This window comes from Panulirus ornatus, chromosome 46 (assembly GCF_036320965.1).
Source record: "Panulirus ornatus isolate Po-2019 chromosome 46, ASM3632096v1, whole genome shotgun sequence".
NCBI lineage: Eukaryota > Metazoa > Arthropoda > Malacostraca > Decapoda > Palinuridae > Panulirus > Panulirus ornatus.
Window position 1 is genome coordinate 4,304,228 of NC_092269.1, and position 22,500 is coordinate 4,326,727.

General features: G+C 48.0%; 1 protein-coding gene across 4 annotated transcripts in view; it reads left to right on the plus strand.

Annotated features, from left to right (window-relative positions):
* The window catches only part of LOC139763088 (uncharacterized), a 163,923-nt gene that overhangs the window by 72,285 nt on the left and 69,138 nt on the right, over positions 1–22,500 (plus strand). For 2 of the 4 annotated variants that reach the window (XM_071688710.1, XM_071688712.1), the window contains one exon: positions 17,959–18,078. The exons of the other annotated variants lie outside the window; for them this stretch is intronic. In XM_071688710.1, coding sequence (XP_071544811.1) covers positions 17,959–18,078 — 120 coding nt within the window. The remainder of the gene's footprint in view (positions 1–17,958; positions 18,079–22,500) is intronic. 4 annotated transcript variants of the gene reach the window in all.

Consider the following 22,500-nt stretch of genomic DNA (forward strand, 5'->3'; position numbering starts at 1 on the left):
TCTACACCACAAATGCGGACCGTATCGGAATTTAGGTTGTTTTCGTAAAAATAGGGTATTAATATACCTCAAAATTCAAGGATAATCAACAAAATATATGTTATTCCGTTGGCAAGTCTGTTTCCCTTTTTTTAATTAACGAGAGAACTATTTATTTATTTAATATACTTGTTTGAGATTATCAGTGTGAGGTGAGGTCATCGAGGCAGAGCCCATATGATTTTCTTTTTGAACATGATTTTACACAGTCAATAGAATGTCGTATCTGGCTAGAGTAATATTTATCGTCGGCGTGCGACTTGTCGCAAACTCTGCGACAGACTCGAGATGTTGCCCTTACTCGCTCCGTCACTTACGCACGTAACCTGATGAAGACGTAACTTCACTCCGTCAAAGATTTAAGAAAAAGAATAAATGATTATCGATTATTATACGTAATGGTGTCGTCTTTTTTTCCCTCACTTACTTACGTGAAACCAAAAAAAAAATCGCATAGCAAATCCTTGGATTCCTTGGTGCCGAGACAAAGAGGTTACGGAGCGTTGAAATGGCGTGTAGTTGTACAGTTAAACGTGTCTTGCTCAAAATTGTAGTTTTGAAACTGGTGGAGTTTGAGTACTATCCCTCCGCTTCGCCGAGGTGATGAGAGATATGTTTGATTACACACGGTTTAAGGAAGTGTAACACCCTGTTATTCTCTCTCTCTCTCTCTCTCTCTCTCTCTCTCTCTCTCTCTCTCTCTCTCTCTCTCTCTCTCTCTCTCTCTCTCTCTCTCTCTCTCTCTTCATTATCATCATTGGCTCCTTTCCACATTCTCGAACACCGCGTCGTTGCATGACCAGGTTCTGCCTGCCCTTACGTATTTGGTAACTTGGCGCGAAATTCTCCCCGCCATTAAAGTTTCCATGCATCGTCCATCTCGAAAAGGTTTTGCCACTCACACTGACCCAGTTGTGTTGAAGTGTAATGATGGGGGCGCAAGGGAAGGGAAGCGAAGGGGAGGGAGGATAGCAGCCAGTCCCCCTACGGAGTTGGTGCACCATTTGGTTGGCACGAGAGCTGCAGGGAGAGAAGGGAGCTTGGTTGCGTGATGGCTTTGTGCCGATATACATCCGTTCCTCGTAGGTCCATGGCCGTAAAAGTTGTAAGTTGTAAGTGTAAGTTGTGATTGAATTTATGAAGTCAGGAGTGCTGGAAATGGGAGGTTCTTAGTACACCAAACAAAAACAAGTAGTATTTCCTTTCGAATTTAGCTATCTTATTCTTAATTGAATTGTTGATTGGATATTAAGCATGCAAGTGTATAGGAATCTGGATTGTAACTTGTTTTTAGCATGATTTGGAAGTTCCAGTTATTGTGTGGGTTGGGATAGATTCTGGACGTATTAAATGAACTTGCCACCTTTTAATCTAAACACATTCTGTAATATTGATAATGATAAAAAAAAAGTCACCCTAATACATGGGATAATGTGATATAATAATTATAGTAATGATAATAGACAAATGCATTATGCTTGCATTCGAATTTTTTCCGACCAGGTTGCTCAGAAGCTACGTATAGACAAGGGTTGCTATAATTATCCCCAGATTGTGTAGTTATAGAAAGCCCTCTATCATGTATAGAAGCGAGATAATGTATCTTTTACTAAAACCGGTTTTAAGAGGATGTGTGGAGACATTTCGACCCCCTTATCTTAAAATAGCTTCGTAAAAAAGATTTGTGATCATACGAAATTTTACGTCAAAATAGTTTTTTTTTATTTAAGTGAATCGTCTACGGTGTTTCCCCATGAAGTTTTGTGGGCGTTGAGCGCCACACGTGAGGGCTACGTGCGGACCGGGGGGCATCACGTGACCGCTGCTTTGGTGGCGCTGTTACAACGGAGGTTGGCAAGTTTCGCCCGCCGCTCCTCGCCCAAAGAAGAAAAAAGAAAATTATCGTCGTTTAAATTCGCGTTCGCTGATGTCTCCTTCGCACGTGAGAATTCTCGAGTGTTTCTCGATCTCTTTACGAGGGTTGTGTCTTCCTCCCGTGTGTATTCGGTTGTAAATTATTTAATAAAGTTGTTAAATAGTTGATGTGTGTCATCTGCCTCCCGTTGCTATAGCGATGAAGCGGGAGACCTCCATGTTGCCCTGAAGGACAGTGACGGCGTCCAGATTTCCATGGAGGGAGAAGCCCAGGACGTATCTCCAAGTGATGTAGATCGAGGGTATGGATGACCTCAGCGATTAATCGCTACGGAAATGGTGATTTCTGGAGGAGTTCTCTATAGCGGGCACGAAAGTACCCGGTGACCCCCCTTGAGCCGGCCGTCGCTAGGCAGGCCCCCCCGCGTCCCTCAAACCTTCGACTCGTGTCAGAATATTTCGTCTTGTAGCATCACCAGTTCTGTGTGGACTCGACTCGCAACCGCATTCCAGGTTGATTCGATGTTTTCACCTGTAGTTTTAGTGGGGTCACGAGTAGTTACAGACCCGTCGTTGTGTCGTTAGAGGCGTTAGTGTGAGAATGGTCGTGGTTGGGATTAATTATTATGCAAGGGCGACGCGTCATGGCGGTGAGTCCTGAGAACAGGCAGGGAGGGAGGGAGGTGTAGCCTAGACACGTCCGTTACAACTGCACTCCCTCCCACTCCCAGCCTTCCTCCCTCCCTTACGTAATCACCTCCCTGGTCTTGTGTTTCAGGGTGACGCAGAGTTTAAGTTGATAATGCGATACCACACATAATCAAGGGATGGTTGTCGTAAGCGCGTGTTGGAAGCTAACGCGATCAGGAAACTGAGGCCAGACATTATTTGGGAGAGTCACCGGGACGATATCCAGGATAGAATTGCCGATATATGTATATCGTACGATGTAGGTGAAGGGATATTGTATATTGGATATTGTACAAGGGGAGACCCTGCCTATATGGATGCGTTTAAAATTGCACCTTCGTGAGACATATGACCATTTTGGGACTAGAATGTTTGTCATTCACTTAGAATAATTACGATTTTTAAGCTTAAATTCTCTTGTAAATAATTATTTTTGCTTTGAGCAGAGTATATACTACAAGAAAATTGAAACACCTCCTAGATAGCGTCCAGCGTATGTTTATATTTAGGATTTAATACGTAGAACGTAGACGATTCTTCAGCCATGGAGAGTTCAAGGAAAAAAATATGTATCTCTGTCTGTCTTGTATGCAAACCTCCTCGGAGCAGGTGGGCAGTGCATCTGCTTCGGCCGTGGTCCACACACCACACACACACACACACACACACCTGCATAACCCAAGGCCACCTTCCCCAAGCCTCGTGCACTCCACTGTGTACGAAAGGAGGAAGTAAGTGGCCACAAAAAAAAGGTGGGGTGAAGGGAGGGTTGGGGGAGGGGGCTAGACCAAGTCGTCGCCAAAGGGGAGGTTGGGGGTGGTGTAGAGTGGGTGGGGGAAATGTTATGTCTGTTATGGAAGCGATGATATGGTTTGTGGTGGCGCGATTATGTTTGGGGGGGGTGTGTTTAGGTTACGTATTATGCATTTGTGGGGTGTGCAACTTTACATTTTTTTTTATGCTAGACCTTGTGAGAATAGGATTTAAAGATGTGTCTATAAAGAGCAAAGGTTGGAACCACAAAAACCTGCGAATGCAAGTAATTTTTTTTTTAGGTATGAATACATACTTAAAAAGGTAGGCAGCCAAAGCGTAGGACTACAGAAATGTAGCGATGTCCAATGTTATTGTGTCTCTTTTAGTTGTTGCCAGTTATGTAACGTATGGTTGATCTGTGTTCGAATCATGTTATATATATGTATATATATATATATACCTTTGAGACGTGACAAGTGGAGGTAACAGTAATAAACCCGCCTTGAGCCTTCGTACATAAGCCACATGTTTGTTATTCATTTGCATGATTTAGAAAGTGTATTTCTCTCCTGCGTTGTTGAAGATACTCGCTTCCTTCAACGCACAATGAAAAAAATATGGGATGATGAATTTGGAAATGTTAGAGAAATATTATTGCCGTCCATTTGGTAACGAGTATTTATTTATCTATCACTATGTCTATCTATCTATTTACGTATATCTTTATCTATCTATCTATATTATATATATATATATATATATATTTTTTTTTTCATACTATTCGCCATTTCCCGCATAGCGAGGTACGTTAGACAGAGACTGGCTTTGAGGAATACCTCACTGGCCCTTCCTGTTCCTCTTTGGAAAATAAAAAAAAACGAGAGGAGGATTCCAGCCCCGCACCCTTCCTTTAGTCGCCTTCTACAAGCAGGGAATACGTGGAAGTATTCTTTCTCCCCTATCCAGGATAATATATATATATATATATTTGTGTGTGTGTGTGTGTTGTGTGTGTGTGTGTGTGTCTGTGTGTGTAAGTGTAAGGGTAAGGTTGGGACTAACTGGAGCCGAGCCATTACGCAGGCGCAGTGATATTTTACATATGGTGCTGACGTCAAAGGAAGTCTATATATAAACTGCAGCAGAGTATCACATGAGGTTTATACTGGTACGTAAGATGAATGTTTGGGATGGGTGTGGGCCATGGCATAATGTGCGAGTTTGTTTATGTGGTCTTGGTAATTATTCGGGTTTGGTCTTTAGGGTATACTGTGTTATAATTCTGGACGAAATGAAAGGCGCTTTTGGGAAACCCAAAACACACACACACACACACACACACACACACACACACACACACACACACACACCCTATACAGAGAATGGGAGGGCTTTGGGTTACATAATGATGATTTGTCGGTGAGGATGCTTTTGAGGGACATGTCGGTCTGGAATGTAATCATGTAGATAAGTTCGTCATAGATATGGAATCCGTAGGGGACACAGCTCAATGTGCGCCCTTGCTCATTTAAAAGTCTTTTGGGGTTGTATACTTTTTTCAAGTCTGCTCCCAAAAAAAAAAAAAAAAAGAGAGAGAGAGAGAGAGAGAGAGAGAGAGAGAGCAGCGCTCCTAAATGCCATGGTCACAGGAAGACTATGAGTCCCTCGCACTTGTAAGTATGCCATGTATTCCTCCTTGGTTAAGATGAAGTTGTCCATTTTGGGTGTGCGGGTATGCCAGGGGGAGCTCCTGGGTCCTGTGTTTTACCAGCAGACGTGTGGTTGGAAAGGAATGTGAAAAGCAGTGATAGTACATGCGCTTTACGACCTCGATCTTACACCAGAGCTTTTGAACAAGTTTTTGATGCCCTGGTACATCACGCAGTTTGAGAGGCTTCTGTTTTTTTTTTTTTTATTTTTACGTTTACCCTACGACACCATGTTGGTTTGCTTTCCCTTTTCTGCAGATATTACTTCGGTTTTTGCTCCCGAGAGCTGGCTGCCTGTGTGCCCCCCCAACACTGTTGTTGACCACGCATTACTGTTCAAGCTGCTGCTGCGTTACATCATTATTGTATGGTACTTTCCCTTGTCTCTTCCTTTATTTTCTTTGATAGTGGACTTTTGAACGTGACTGGAGCCTACAGCCTTAAAGGGGGGGGGGGGGGTGGGGGGGGGGGATGATGTATTATGGGGGGGGGGGGGGAAGTCTACGAATCACAACATTAGGTTATTGATGTCATGATATTCCTACAGACGCCTGTCGTATTCGATGCTGAGCTGGTATATTTAAGAGGCTATACTCGCGTACTTGTGGCATATGGAAAGAACGCTGACGATAGACTCCAAACCCCCTCACCTTGTGGGGGTGTGCTTGCTTGGAAGCAAAGGGTTTCAGGAGTTATTTATATATCTCCCTGGCTGTGGTGGGGTGGGGAGGGGGGGGGGGGGGGTCTCTTTAGGGGAGAGATAAGATGTGTGTGTGTGTGTGTGTGTGTGTGTGTGTGTGTGGGAGGAGGAAGAAAAAAGTGAGTTCTTCACCCAGGGCTGTGCGGTTCACACAGGATCCTCCTCCTCTCCTCCCCCTGTAGCGACGGCGGGACACCGCAAGCATAAGAACCAAGAAGCACCCCTGCATGGCGACTCCTCCTCCTCCTCCTGCTGTTGTTGTTGGAGGTAAAGGTGCCTCCTGCTGTTGTTGGAGGCGCGTTGCTTCCTCCTCCTCCTCCTCCTCCTCCTCCTCCTCCTCCTCCTCCTCCTCCTCCTCCTCCTCCTCCTCCTCCTCCTCCTCCTCTTGTTGGAGGTACGGTACCTCCATCTCCTCCTCCTGTTGTTGGAGGTACGGTACCTCCATCTCCTCCTCCTGTTGTTGGAGGTACGGTACCTCCATCTCCTCCTCCTGTTGTTGGAGGTACGGTACCTCCATCTCCTCCTCCTGTTGTTGGAGGTACGGTACCTCCATCTCCTCCTCCTGTTGTTGGAGGTACGGTACCTCCATCTCTTCCTCCTGTTGTTGGAGGTACAGTACCTCCACCTCCTCCTCCTGTTGTTGGAGGTACGGTACCTCCATCTCCTGCTGTTGTTGAAGGCGCGGTGCCTCCTCTTCCTGCCGTTGTTGGAGTTGGTGCCGTTCCTGTCGACTTTGCTGTTTGATGATGATGCTGTGGTTTGGCCAACTGTTCGGTGCAGCTGTGGGTGTTAACTTGTTCTCGTTGTCTTCTTGCTCGAGGGTCGCACTCTTCGTCGTTCCTAAGGGCCTTGCCCTCCCGTTCAAGTGCCCCTAGCCTTCGTCGTGCTTAAGGGCCATACATTTCCTGCTCAAGCAACTTAAAAATTTTATCTCATCTTTCCTCTGTATCTTTTAACACCCGAAAAAAAACAGACTAAAGAAAAAATAGGGCTATTTTGTAACCAATTTTTGTAGCCATCTTTTTTTTTTTTTTTTTTTTTCCCCCCCCCCCCCCCCCCCCTCCCCCCCCCCCCCCCCCCCCCCCTCCCCCCCCCCCCCCCTCCCCCCCCCCCCCCCCTCCCCCCCCCCCCCCCCTCCCCCCCCCCCCCCCTCCCCCCCCCCCCCCCCTCCCCCCCCCCCCCCCCCCCCCCCCCCCCCCTCCCCCCCCCCCCCCCCTCCCCCCCCCCCCCCCCCCTCCTCAGATGTAACGCGAGTTGGTGAAGTGTTCAGCGTCGAGAGAGAGAAAAAAAAAAATAAATGCCTGTAAATAACGCCACATTGATGATCTTTGACCTCCACATCTCTCTTTTTTCTTAGACTGAAATAACGACGTGGTTTTTAGGTTCTCGAGAGAGGGCGTTTATTATGGGTTTGGGAGGCGATTTGAGGGTCGTTTAACGCCTCGTTGAGTATCGTTTAACGCCTCCTTGATCGACCCCAGTCGAGTGAGCAAAGAAAATAATATTCTCTTTAAAAAGAATAGTCTCAAGGCAGTTTTTATCCTCAAATTTTAAGGTGAGAATTTTAAAAGATGTTTGTCTTATCTGTTTGTGAAGTCATCGAACCACAGACTCAAAAGGAAGTTGGAATGGTCAACCCATGTTTAGCCAGGATAGGTGAGAAGCCATTATATATATGTGTGGGGCGGAGCTTAAAAGGCCATGTCATGGGGGATGTGTGGGGGTCGAACCATGCAAACTGTGGGTGTGGGAGAAAGCTTGAGACTTTGTGAGCCTAATGCCTGGTCATGGAGCTTGGGAATGTGGGGGTTTCCGAATGGTTTTTTTGGGGGTGTGGGCGTGAGAAGGTTGGAAACTGTGGGCAGGGCGTCTGGTATGGCCCAGTGTGGTAGTGGGTAGATCAGGTATCCTACAGAAATAGGTGATGGTAACTAGGTAGATAGATTAGAAGGTAGGTCCATATGGCTGGCAGGTAGACAGATGGGTAGATGGTGTAGTTAGTGCCAGAGGAGCGACATGGTAGAAGGTAGATACTTGGTTGGAGGTAGAGAGTTGGTAGATGGTGTAGATAGTGCCAGAGGAGCGACATGGTAGAAGGTAGATACTTGGTTGGGAGGTAGAGAGTTGGGTAGATGGTGTAGATAGTGCCAGAGGAGTGACATGGAGGAGCAGATGTGTTTATATGTTTGTATTGAGCAATGGCACAGAGGATTGCACTCGGCCCTGTACAATCAGGCCCAATTGGGTTGATTGAACCAGATTGTTACCCCCAGTGAGCACTCGCCCCGTTTTCTGTATCATGAATTGGGACGAAAACGTATTTTGACCCACATTTTTGCAGTCGATTACCATGTTTTGTTAGAGAAAGATTAATTAGATGTAGAACTGTTTTAGTGGCGCAGATTTTCCTAATTGGTTCCTTGAGCACGACGGTATGACCCTTGAGTACGACGGTACGACCCTTAGAGCACGACGATACGATCCTTGAGGCACGACGGTACGACCCTTGGAGGCACGACGGTACTACCCTTGGAGCACGACGTGCTCATAGTCCGAACCCTCATGCTTCAAGGGTCGCACTGTCGTGCCCAAGGGCCATACCGTCGTGCGCCAAGGGTCGTACCGTCGTGCGCCAAGGGCCGTACCGTCGTGCCCAAAGGTCGCACCGTCGTGTTCAAGGAGCTACAGTAACAGCCAGTAGGCGCTGCGTATATCTTTTCTTTTATTAAGGGAGTATGTGGGGTGGTGGAGAAGGGAGGAGTATGATACAAGCTGTCGCCGCTCGGACATAACTAAGAGGATGTTGCCAATGGAGTGTGTTTGGGGGTGGGGGGTAGGACCTGAGGGGGGGGGTCCAGCTCGAACTTGGCCTCGGGTGGGTCAGAAGGACCCCCAGCTGGAGTCGGACGCCCTTTGGTAGGTGGGGAGGGGCGGGCCGCATTCTACAGCTGCTGAAGTTAGTCCCATCTTCTGCTGCTTCGTCGTGTTGTTTGAGGGAGGATGTTTTGTGTGGTCGTCCCCTGCTGTGGATTTTGAGGCTCTCTACTTGTCGTCCCTTATGGTGGTGATAAGAACTGGTGTTGTCGGAGATACGGTGCCTGATTTTCCTGCTCTTGTTGTTGGAGGTAAAGGTGCCTCCTGCTGTTGTTGTTGGAGGTAAGGTGCCTCCTCCTCTTACTCCTCCTCCTGCTGTGTTGTTGGAGGCGGGTTGCTTCCTCCTCCTCCTCTTGTTGGAGGTACGGTACCTCCATCTCCTCCTCCTGTTGTTGGAGGTACAGTACCTCCACCTCCTCCTCCTGTTGTTGGAGGTACGGTACCTCCATCTCCTGCTGTTGTTGGAGGCGCGGTGCCTCCATCTCGCGCTGTTGTTGGAGGCGAGGTGCCTCCTCTTCCTGCCGTTGTTGGAGTTGGTGCCGTTCCTGTCGACTTTGCTGTTTGATGATGATGCTGTGGTTTGGCCAACTGTTCGGTGCAGCTGTGGGTGTTAACTTGTTCTCGTTGTCTTCTTGCACGAGGGTCGCACTCTTCGTCGTTCCTAAGGGCCTTGCCCTCCCGTTCAAGTGCCCCTAGCCTTCGTCGTGCTTAAGGGCCATACATTTCCTGCTCAAGCAACTTAAAAATTTTATCTCATCTTTCCTCTGTATCTTTTAACACCCGAAAAAAAACAGACTAAAGAAAAAATAGGGCTATTTTGTAACCAATTTTTGTAGCCATCTTTTTTTTTTTTAACCTTCAGAAAAGGCCAAGATAAATAGGGTTGATTCGTAGCCAATTTTTGTACCCAATATTTTTGTTTGCCCCAAAAAGAGCCAAGAGAATTAAGATTATTTTGTAGCCAATTTTTTCTCCGAAAAAAGGGTGGTTCAAGGCCCGTATCCTGCGTAAGGGGTAACTACCATGTAGTCGTTGGAGAGAGAGAGAGAGAGAGAGAGAGAGAGAGGAGAGAGAGAGAGAGAGAGAGAGAGAGTTCATTGTGTGCTTTACGACGGCCGGTGGTCGTTGTGGGCTGAGTGCTTGTCATGTGCTCCAATTTAATGTGGGGGTGTTGATGGGGTGGGGGGTTGGACGATGCAGGGGGGCGTTTTGCTTGTTGAAAGTCCGGGTTTATATACTGGTGACATCCCTCAACACCCCCCCCCCCCCCCCGGGGGAGTCAGTGTGTTTATTGGTGCTACTGTCTCTATTCTCTCTCTCTCTCTCTCTCTCTCTCTCTCTCTCTCTCTCTCTCTCTCTCTCTCTCTCTCTCTCTCTCTCTCTCTCGCTTAGGCCATAGGTAAAAGGAAAGATATGAACTATACACTTCACTTTGTCCCTGTGCCTGCAATTGTCTTTCCCAGCCCGTGTGGCGTATAGGTTGGGGGGACACCTGAGAAGACGAACTCCTCTGTGTAACTCGTTCGTGTCAGCGCCTGCGACTGCTCTTGACGTTGGCTGTGATCACGAAATATATTATATCCCCAGATGATGTGATGATTACACGAAAGTGCACTTGGGAACTTATCGTGTTTCATTTCCCCGTGGATTGGAATATATATATATATATATATATATATATATATATATTATATATATTATATATATATATATTATATATTATATATATCTTTTAAACTGTTCGCCATTTCCCGCGTTAGCGAGGTAGCGTTAAGAACAGCCCCTCAGTTGCTCCTGACCTTTGCAAGCAGTGATGGCGAAGGAGATTGCCTTAGATCGCCAACAGGTTGCCAACCCATCACCGTTAGACAGACGGGAAACGGCAAGTCGCGTGTAATCCTCTTTTTCTCTCTCTTCTCTTTCTAAGAATTACGTTTGTACCTTGTGAGGTTCGCCGTGGGCCATACCCTTCCCATGTACTCGTCAAGGACGCACCGGTCTTTCAGAAGAGACTCTGGCGCAGGTTTTTCTGTATTTCCTCGTCCCACCAGCACTTTGGTTTTCGGGGTTTCTATATATATGTTCGTAGAATTTGTATAGTTAGGAGGTACGTCTGGGATAACCCGCCCCCACAATTGGTAGAATTCACCCTCCCTCCCTCACTCTCTCCCTCCCAACCCTCCTGTGGTTGAAGGGCTGCGCTCTCAGTTCGTCCTTTTCCCCTTCGGTAGCCGATGGACCGTCTTTAGCGGGATGCACTGGGTGTTCGTCGCAGTAGATGTGTTGATCATACCCCGAGGCTTCGGGTACAACACTCATTCTTTGATGACCGTGAATACGACACGGTTCCAAACCCCCGGGGAAAGGTGTCGCCATCTCCACTCGCGAGATCTCTGGCATGCCTTACCCCTGCCGCGTGGTGCCAGTCTGGGGTACGTCCCGTAGCCCTAGTGTGCAGTGAGATTGTCTATTGCCTCACGGTGGTCTTGCAACACCGGCAGAAGGTGTTGAAGATTCCCATATTGCATGTGAGTACACTCTGGTCCCCATATTGCGCCCGTGTGAGTACACTCTGATCCCTGTATTGTACCTAAGTACACTCTGATCCTATATTGCGTCTGTGTGAGTACACTCTGATCCCTGTATTGGACCTAAGTACACTTTGATCCCAATTGCGTCTGTGTGAGTACACTCTGATCCCTATATTGCACCTGTGTGAGTACGCTCTGATCCCATATTGCACACATGGAGGTACACCCTGATTGTAGAGGAAGTATGTGAACTGATTAATCACGAAATTGAAAAATAAGAGTATTTTTATCGCATTACCGGGGTCAGCCATGAGTGACCCGATAAGATAAGACCCCCTCATTTACCTTATCGGACCACGGGCTCAGACCTTGATTTATCATCTCGATTAAGATGGCCTTCGTCTCATCTTGCGGTCCGTGCACGCGCGCGCCTAAGAGAGAGGGAGAGAGAGAGAGACTCTGTTTTTGCTGCCCTTTTCTTCATCTGCTTTAAAGGGCCAGATCACCTCGCTTGGGTCTTTGTATCTATGTGACTCTCTCTCTCTCTCTCTCTCTCTCTCTCTCTCTCTCTCTCTCTCTCTCTCTCATGTCTTTGTTAAGTGCTTGTGTGATTATCCCCCCCCCCATAGGAAGGATGAAGCTTAAAGAGTTCTTTAATGTTTACATCATTTGTCCTTTCTGCACCTTCGTGTATTCACGAGACGCGTGTGTGTGCGCAGTACTGTAAGGAGGACAGCGTGTCGTGGTCGGGGTGGGGTGTGTTGGCGATCAGCGCACGGGCGGCGGTAAGCGGCTGGTTGGCACGTACACAACGCGGTGACCAGAGCTGCTGCTGTTTTGACACTTCAAGGGCGAATATGTCATGGATCTCAGCTCTTAAGCTGGGTAGATGGTGCTGGGGTCGGGAAGCAAGATTACGTGGCCATTACACGCTATCTCTCCCCACCCCTTGTATAAACTCCCCACCCGAAGATAATGGGGGAGTTTTTAAGTTGGCCTTGATGATGGTAAGGGTCCTAAACTCCTCCCAGCGCTGTCCCCGGACTCTCCCAGCGCTGTCCCCTGGCGCGGGAGATTGTCTTGCGTCAAAGAGCTCAAAAAAAAGCTTTGTGTGTGTGTGTGTGTGTGTGTGTGTGTGTGTGTGTGTGTTGTGTGTGTGTGTGTGGTAGGTCATGAAGATGTACAAACTGAGAGGCACGTGATTGAAAATTGTTCTTTGACACAGAACATCAGATATATGTATAACTTCATAAGATTAGAGGACCTTTTTGCATCTGATTTTCCCCATGATACATGTTGTGAAATAATTTTTAAGATATTAGAAATGTATGATTAAATAACTTTAAGATAATATTCTGTGGACTACATTATCAACATTTAAAGTGGATTTAGCGATTATTGTTACTTTAGATCTAACGTTTAATTGTATTTATGTATGCTTAATGTCAATCTTATCTTGTTGTGGTCAATAAACTATCTATCTATCTATCTGTGTGTGTGTGTGTGTGTGTGTGTGTGTGTGGGGTAGGTCATGAAGGCCTGTGTAACGGTCGCTCTTGCGTCGTGGTCGAGGGAGTGAGGTGGCGGGAGTGGCACATCTGTGAAGGTGTGCTGCCAATCCTCTCCCAACGCAGATTTTGGTGGGTTAGTTCACTCGCCTCCCTCACCATACACTGGGTGTCGTCGTCACGCCCCCCCCCCCTTCCCCCTCACACACACACACGCTGTAACGCCACCGGTGTAGGACGTAACGCCCTCCATCAGTCACCAGGTGGGGTCGTAACAGCGGCGACCATAACGGGTCTTGTTGTTGTGGACTGTACGTCGAGACGGATCTCAGGGTCGGAAGGACCAGGGCAGGGACAAGGTGTCGTAGGGACTACGACTACGACTCCGCCCCGCCGCCCGGTTGCACCAAGAGAGAGAGAGAGAGAGAGAGAGAGAGAGAGAGAGAGAGAGAGAGAGAGAGAGAGAGAGAGGCGGGGACACCATATCCATGATAATAGACGTGATGTTGGTGAGGGAAGGAGGAGGAGGAGGAAGAAGAGGAAGGCCAGGCAGTTCCCTCCTGTACTTAACCTAGAGGGAAAGGAAGCTCTTGGTTCACGAAGGCAGGCAGGGAATCACCACAACCCCACACCCCACCTCCAATGCAATCTAGGTAAGGTCGCAGCGCGGGAGAGTGACCTCCTCCTCCTCCTCCTACTGCTGCTGTACCTCCCTCTGCCCGCCTCCTCCGCTCGCGTATATTAGTGTTGCTTTTGAAATCGGGCCCCCTGACCGACTCCATCACGCCCGCAACGCCTTCCCCACCAGGGACCACATTCATCACTGTATCCCTCCGAGGCTTCATCATTACTTCGAACCCAGGCCGTCCAGTTGAAAGGGGCTCCAGGGTACGTTCATGTAGACCTTTCTCGTCCCCAAGTTGGCATTGTGTTAAGTTCGTCGCACTAAAGTTGTAAGAAGGTGACCTCGACAACCTCTGCATCAACTCTGCATCAAGTATTTTTAGGGGCTGTTCTGTGGTGTATTGCTTGGCGCTGGACCACCTCTTTCGGCTTCTTGTGAGGTATATTCTGGCCTGTAGTGTTAGAGAAGTCTGTCGTTTCGTTTCGTCACATCCACAGAGTATTGGAATCCTTTGTGGTTGGAAAATGTGGTAAGTCTTGCGAATTGCCCCCATCCGTAGATCAGTGATGGTTGGAAGGTACGGGAGATTAGGGGGTGGGGAGAAAAAAACGGCCGGGGGGGGGGAAATATCCCCCCCTAGCAATGTTTATAGCCAGTCTGCGGTATATTCCAAAAGACGTAAACGTGTTATGCAAAGTGATTGAGATAGTACGGTGTGATTACCTTAAGCAGGATTGGATACGAAGTTATCTGCAGTGTGTCTGTATATTTTTAGCGATGTAGGGAAGATTCGGGTATTGCTGGGAATTTGAAGATAAATCATATACCTCTGTAAAAGAATAGGAATCTGGATAAGCATTTACATTTACATTTGTTGACATACCTCGACAGCACAGTTCGCTATGAAGGTACTGTGCGTCGCGTGATGTGAATTTATTTACGTGTATTTTCGTCTTGATGTGAATTTATTTACGTGTATTTTCGTCTTGATGTTTTTGTTTTTACATTTGTTTACAAGCGTGTGAGAGGCGCCGTTTTCTTGGTCCTCCGAAGACCACATCGGCAAGACGTGGGTCTATTTAAGGGTCAGCAACAGAGCCACCCACCCACCCACCCACCCACCCACCCACACACACACACACACACACACACACACACACACACACACACACACACCCACACCCACCCACCCACCCACACACCCACCACCCACACCTGAGCAGCGGCCTCCAAGGCTTTGTCCCAAAAAATGTCCACTTGCAGAACGCGTTAATCGCCCGTGAAACGCGCTTTTAAAGGAAAATAGTAAGGTTAATATACTTAAAGATTTTACCTCCTGGATTACTCTAGAGTGTGTGTGTGTGTGTGTGTTGTGTGTGTGTGTGTGTGTGTGTGTGTGTGTGTGTGTGTGTGGTGTGTGTGACAAGAGGAGGAGGAGAAGGAGGAGGCACGAGTGCTAGGGAACTAAGGGGGAGGTTTCGGGGTGTGTGGGGTCGAACCGGCCTATCATGATTAGAACCTTGTCATCGGTACCCTGTCTCGACGTAGACGTGACCTCGACGACTGACCTGGACCCCACGGCCCCTCCTTCAGGAGAACGACCGGGGGGCATCACCCATCCCCTCCCTCTCCACGACCACTGCAACGACGTCTGAAAACACCATCCCCCACCATCTCCTCACTCTAGCACTGCACGACCCCTACCTCCCCTTTCTCCTCCTTCCTAGCACGCAGACCTCTACTCCTCCTCCCTTTCTCTAGCACTGCACGACCCCTCCTACCCTCCCCTTTCTCCTCCCCTTTCTCTAGCACTGCACGACCCCTCCTACCCTCCCCTTTCTCCTCCCCTTTCTCTAGCACTGCACGACCCCTCCTACCCTCCCCCCCCTTTCTCCTCCCCTTCTTTAGCACTGCACGACCCCACCGCCTCCCCCGCCGCGTCCCTGACCACCCTCACGACACGACCTGTTGCAGCAGTACGACCCCCGGGTCGTCAGGTCGATGGCTGCTGGAGTCCGCTTTAAGGCCAAGCGTTTTACCCCCTTCTTACGCTTAGGTCGAACGCCCCGCTTTAGGGCGAACGTGTGTGTGTGTGGTTGCAGATGACTGTTGAACCTCCCGTACGCAACGTCTTGCGTAGTCAAGAAGGCGGAGGATTCGCAGTAGAACCAGCAAATCAGGTCGCCCGAAATCCATTTTCTTCTTTGAGGGAATTGAAGGAAGGTCCTTACATTTTCTTTTGTCTTCACCCAGTTGTTCTATACAAAACCCCGAGACGAATGGATCGAGATGACCCACCTCGGTTCTTACAGTGGTCTTAGCCTGTCGTCCGCTGCTGTGGCGTTCCACACCTGGAGGACGTAGGTTCTTTCCAGATCTTCCGGAAACTCGGGGTTCCAGAGCAGGAAGACCTGCCACTGGATTTTGAGCTCATTTTCAGACACACACACACACACACACACACACACACACACACATATATATATATATATATATATATATATATATATATATTCCAAGGAGTCCACGAGGATATGAAACACGATAAGTTCCCAAGTGCACTTTCATGTTATAATCACATCATCATCATCAGGGGATGGTCAGTTCTTTATGGATGCTGAGGTATTAATAATAATTCAAGGAATGACGTAAACAATCCCACGATGGCCAAGCTATCATGGATGCTGTGTGTGTGTGTGTGTGTGTGTGTGTGTGTGTGTGTGTGTGTTTGTATGATTTTATACCTTTGAGGTACGTCAAACGGCCCTTATTTCGACATGTAGAATGTAATTGGTGTTGGGGAGGAATGATTACGTCAGTGTGACCTTCAGAATCTGGATTAGGGGCAGGACAGAGCTATGCATTGTGACGCAAACCATATGGTCTTAACGCCAGAAAGACTGTGTGTGTGTGTGTGAGGATAAACTGACATCGCCCCGGCGCGTTTCTTCATCGCGTCCTTCACGAAGGTTGAGGGGTGTGGTAGCGGCTCCCGTGGCTGGTTGGCGGCAACATTGTTGGGTCACCTTCGGCAGGCAGGCTGGAGGAGGGTCACTGGGATCGGTATCACACATACACACACACCACACCGCACCACACCACACACCACACCGCACCACACCACACCACACCGCACCACACCGCACAGCACCACACACACAGCCACCACACACACCCGCTTAAGGAAACGTAAGAAGAACTCTGAACTGGCTTGTTATTGGAGATGTTTCAAACGTTTTTTTTTTGTGTGTGTTCATCCTGACTGAATTTGAATAGAACGTTTTCCGTTGCTGTTCACAGGCTCTGGAAACGTTCGTGCGAGACCCGACGTTTGTAGCGGAACGTCTTCGAACGTTTTTATTCATTTTTTCTCCTTTTTTTTTTCAAAATCTTAGATGACACAGTCTCTGAGCTCACTATGGCTCCTGAACCCATGTACACTTCTAATGATCCTTCCTTAATTCACTGGATATGTGTGCGTTTAAGGTCATCAGATGTGTTCATAGGGTCTTAAACCAGCAAAAACTATTAAGTTGGATGTGTGTAGTTAAGTCATTGTTTTTTTTGTTTTGTTTTTTTGTCCCCCCGTTTGTATACAACTGGCTGAAGGGATAAGCATGTGGTGGTTGAGGATCTTGAATTAGGGGAGCCACAGAAATCCCCGTTCCGTCTCATGTCCTTTCTGTCTCCTTCCTTTAGCTAATGTCTCTCCTTTACGGAGCTGTTGTCTCTCCTTTAGGGCTGCTATAGAAATATATGAAGAGCCTCATAGCCACTTATAGCTGCTATAGAGGTATATGAAGAGTCTCATAGCCACTTATAGCTGCTATAGAAATATACTATTAGCCTTATAGCCACTTATAGCTGCTATAGAGATATACTATTAGCCTTATAGCCACTTATACCTGCTATAGAAATATATGAAGACCCTTATAGCCACTTGTAGCTGCTATGGAAATATATGAAGACCCTTATAGCCACTTACAGCTGCTATAGAAATATACTATTAGCCTTATAGCCACTTGTAGCAGCTATAGAAATATATGAAGAGACTTATAGCCACTTACAGTTGCTATAGAAATATATGAAGACCCTTATAGCCACTTATAGCTGCTATAGAAATATATGAAGACCCTTATAGCCACTTGTAGCTGCTATAGAAATATATGAAGACCCTTATAGCCACTTACAGTTGCTATAGAAATATATGAAGAGACTTATAGCCACTTACAGTTGCTATAGAGATATACTATTAGCCTTATAGCCACTTATACCTGCTATAGAAATATATGAAGACCCTTATAGCCACTTGTAGCTGCTATGGAAATATATGAAGAGACTTATAGCCACTTACAGTTGCTATAGAAATATATGAAGAGCCTTATAGCCAATTTAAGGGTTAAACATATCATCTTATCCACTTTACTTTTTGTCCACTTTTTATCACCGGGTATAAATTAGTGGGAGGAGGAGAAGAAAACCCTTGGTGGTGGTTCGTTGGTCGTGAGAACGTGAGATTGAGGAATGCGGATGTGCGTGATGTACGATTCATCCCGTCCACTCACCCCCTCCCCTTCCCCATCCGCCCCTCCGTAAACACCCGTGTAAACACCTGCAAACAACTTCGTTCCCTTGTTTCCCCCTCCACCAGATGTCGGTGGCGGCGTGACCCGCGACCTCATGGACGACACGGAGCTGCCGGCTTGACTGGACGACCACCCGAAGAGGATGGATGGAGTTCTGGAAAGGCTCGAAAGAGAAAATGGGAAAGGTAAGGAAAGCTTTTCTCTACTGAAGTTTAAACTTAAGCTTTCGGGTATTTGGTTAAAGGGATCGGGAGAAGAGGGAGGCTTGCATGGGTGTTGTTGATCGCAACACCTGGGGCCGTGTGATGGTCACCTGTGTTGACACGTGAGCAGGATGGACCTGTATTACACACACACACACACACACACACACTATATTATAATATATATATATATATATATATATAAGTAATAATATATAATTATATTATTTTTTTTTTTTTTTTTTGTTTTTCATACTATTCGCCATTCCGATTAGCGAGTAGCGGTAGAACAGAGGAGGGCTTTGAGAAATTCCTCACTGGCCCTTCTCTGTTCCTTTTGAAAATTTAAAAAACGAGAGAAGGATTTCCAGCCCTGCTCATCCCTTTTAGTCGCCTTCTACGACACGCAGGAATAGTGGGAAGTAATCTTTCCCCATCCAGGAAATATATATAATATAAATAATATAATATATATATTATATATATATATATGTATGAAAGGATCATGGTGGTGTTGAAGTGTTAGTGAGGAGCATTCCATAGTCTTCTGCAGCCCAAGGTTGCGCTGCCTCCAGTAGCAGGGAAATGCAGGCGCCCTCGGAGTGAGACGTTCTTTGACGAGACTGTAACTTGCCAGTGATACAGCCTCACGACGGAGCATCGAGCAGGCGGGAGTCCAGTGACACACACACACACACACACACACACACACACACACACACACACACACACACACGCACACATTAAACAGCCACCTTTGCGTGCTTTGAACCAGTCATTGTCTAGTATCGTAAACTAGTCATTTGGAATTATTCATTCAGTTATGACCTTTAAATTTACGTAGATTTGTGCAGTTTATCCCCATGACGTATCCCCCTCCCATGTTTCGAAAATTTAAACGACAAGAGATGACGTTATTCCCCCTCCCCCATGTGTCGAAAATTTAAACAAGATAAGAATTAAAGAAAAAGGAAGAGCATATAGCAACGGGTTCCTCCATAACTACATAGAGTGACAAGTGTTCATCAGTATGTTGCAAGCTGTTGCGCTGCATATGCAGTGCGGAGGAGTGGAGACTGCCAACGACTCTGGCCAATATGACGTGGTCGTGTTGCAGCGCTGTGTGCGCTTGCAGGAGCGCTGGTGTCGCGCCTCCGTGTGCCGCGTGATGACCCAAGGGACCGTATTTGACGGCGTTGGTCGAATGGGTAGGGCATGGCGTCGACCTGGTCCTTGAGAGGTCGGGTCGAATTTTTAAGGCCATCGCACACTGCCCCTCGTTGATAAAAAAGGGGGGTCGGGGCGGGTCGTCGTTCCGTTGTCGTGCGCAGGAGTCGTACCACCGTCTCCGTCCGTCCGTCGTCGTGGTGGTGCTCAAAAGGGTCGGTCGTACCACCACCGTCGTGCTCAAAGACGTTCGTGCATGAGAACCCCTGAGTACCCAGGAAGGACCCCCGCAGGCTTGCGTCCCGCAACGGTGTTTTGCCCCGGGCCTGACCTTCATCCCCAGCCCTTCTTATAAGGCAAGTGTAATTCCCACTGATAGACTATGCAAGTCGGCGTTGCCACGGTCCCCCCCCAAGACCACACACCACCGCCACCACTACTCCGCTCGCCCTACGATCCTTGTGAATAAGCGTCTTAAGGAGAGGCGGTGATGACGCGAAGACGTAAGAGAGAGAGAGAGAGAGAGAGAGAGAGAGAGAGAGAGAGAGTCGGAGTTAGCTTTACGAGGCAGTTAGAGATAAGAGAGCTAGCTTGTGTCCAAGGCTAGAGATAATAGAGCTAGCTTGTGTCCAAGGTTAGAGATAAGAGAGCTTGCTTGTGTCCAAGGCTAGAGATAAGAGAGCTAACTTGTGTCCAAGGCTAGAAAGGGTGATTGGTCGGACGACCAACGGCGTTGTGCTGTAGTCGTAACGTCGGGTTGGTAAGGGAAACGACGTGTTGCCTACAGCTGTGGTCGTGACGTCGGGGTGAGGAAGGGGTCGGAAACGACCTTGATTTGCCTGCAGCTGTGTGGTCGTGGCGTCTGGCATGGGGACCCACTCTGTCTGTCTCTCTCTCTCTCTCTCTTAGTCGTGGCATCAGCCGGCAGTACGACCCATTCTCTCTCTCTCTCTCTCTTCTCTCTCTCTCTCTCTCTCTCTCTCTCTCTCTAGCACCTCGTAGTCGTCAGCGTCAGCCCGGCCGGCTGTACGAGCCGTGGTGTCGCGTCGGCTGTGGTGGTGGCGCGCGCGCCTCCCCCCCCTTCCGCGCCCCTCCCCCAATCTGACATCACCGTCAGATTAGCTGATTACCTTCAGGATGTGGGGGAACCACAGCTTGGGATACGACGACCAAGTTCCCAATGTCTGGCCAAGCTGAGGTGTGAGAGTAAGCTCGCCCTCAACAAATACGTTTGGGGTCGCCTCGAAGCCCTTCTAGTTTGAGCGTTTTCGAACACGACGGTACGGGCCTTGAGGAGAACGGTACAGTCTTTGAACACGACGGTACGGACCTTGAGGGCAACGGTACAGCCATTGAACACGACGGTACGGGCTTTGAACACGACTTGATGGGCCTTGAGGAGATCGGTATAGTGTTTGAACACGACGGTACGAGCTTTGAACACGACGGTACGGGCGGGCTTTGAACACGACGGTACGGGCCTTGAGGACAACGGTACGGTCTTCGAACACAACGGTACGGGCTTTGAAACACGACGGTACGGAACCTGAGGACAAGGGTACGACCCTTGAACACGACGGTGCGGCCCTTGAGCACGGCGTTACGACCTCTCGAGAACGACGGTGCAATTCCTGACAAGACAGTACGATATTTATAGGATGGTACAGTCAACCCACACACACCGTCCAGAGATGTCGTGTTGACGAGCGAGGAGGGGTCGGTGTGGTGGTGATTAGCGTGGCGATGCCGGCGTGGGTCGAATGCCAAGGTTACGGGGGCGTAGAGATCTCGTATGGCGATGATGCCTCCCTCAACCTGACGGAGGGAGGGAGGCATTAGGTACGGGAGGTACATGACAGCTGGAGACTGAGTGCGAACGAATGGGGCTCTTTGTTGTCTTTTCCTAGCGCTACCTCGCGCACAGGAGGGGGGGGGGGGTTGTTATTTCGTGTGTGGCGAGGTGGCGATGGAATGAATAAAGGCAGACAGTATGAATTATGTACACGTGTACATGTCTGTGTGTGTGTATATATATATATATATATATATATATATATATATATATATATATATATATATATAGTCGTTGAGGTATGGTATGTATACTTTGCGTGATGGGGAAGTGTATACTAACAATGTGTATGGGGGGTGGTTGCCAGTTTACGGTTTCCTTGCGCTCCTTGCTAACGGGAGACAGCGAGAGAACATAAATAGAAATGTCATAGATGAAATATAGTAATATTAGTATATATGTTTTATATATGGATAATATATTGGTGTGTGTGTGTGTGTGTGTGGAAGCTGGCGTGTGTGTGTGTGTGTGTGTGATGTGGGTGTGAGCTGTGTGTGGTGTGTGTGTGTGTGTTGTGGACTGGGGAGGATAACCCTGGGGCGTCCTGTAGTGTGTGTTGAAGTGTCGTGTCTGGGCTGACGGTGCTGCGAGACGTGTGTGGTGTGTCTGTGGTGTGGTGAGTGGGCTGTGTGTGTGTGTGTGTGTGTGTGGATGGAAGGAGAGCTGGGCGTCGTGTGTGTTGTGGTGGGAGGAGAGCTGGGCGTCGTGTGTGTGTGTGTTTTGTGTGGATGGAAGGAGAGCTGGGCGTCGTGTGTGTGTGTGTGTGTGTGTGTGGTGGTGTGTGGTGGGAGGAGAGCAGGTGCGTCGCGTGTGTGAGTGTGCAGACGCAGGTGTGTGTGTGTGGCGGCGGCGGACGGGGAAGTAGCGCCAGCCTGGGCGTCATGTATGTGTGGCGTGTTAGGGGGGGGGGGAGATGGGAAGGTGTTGAGGGCAGGCAGGACGCACGTTCGTGCCTCTCTCTCTCTCTCTCTCTCTCTCTCTCTCTCTCTCTCTCTCTCTCTCTCTCTCCATATTCGGTAGAGAGAAAAGCCTACAGCTGGATGTGTAGTCTCGAAGATGCATAGAAAAAAAGTAGTGGTTTATATTTGAAAAGAAAAAAGCGTCTTAGGTTCGTAGTGGTTTATATATCCTTCATAAAAAAAAAACAACGCCTTTGGGTTCTCTCTTGTTTTTTGTGGCGATTAATCTTTGAAATAATATATATATATTCCATGTGTGGCGAGATGGCGATGGGAATGAATAAAGGCAGACAGTGTGAATTGTGTGCATGGGTATATATATATGTGTCTGTGTGTATACATATGTGTACATTGAGATGTATAGTTATGTATATTTGCGTGTGTGGACGTGTATGTATATACATTGTGTATGGGGGTGGGTTGGGC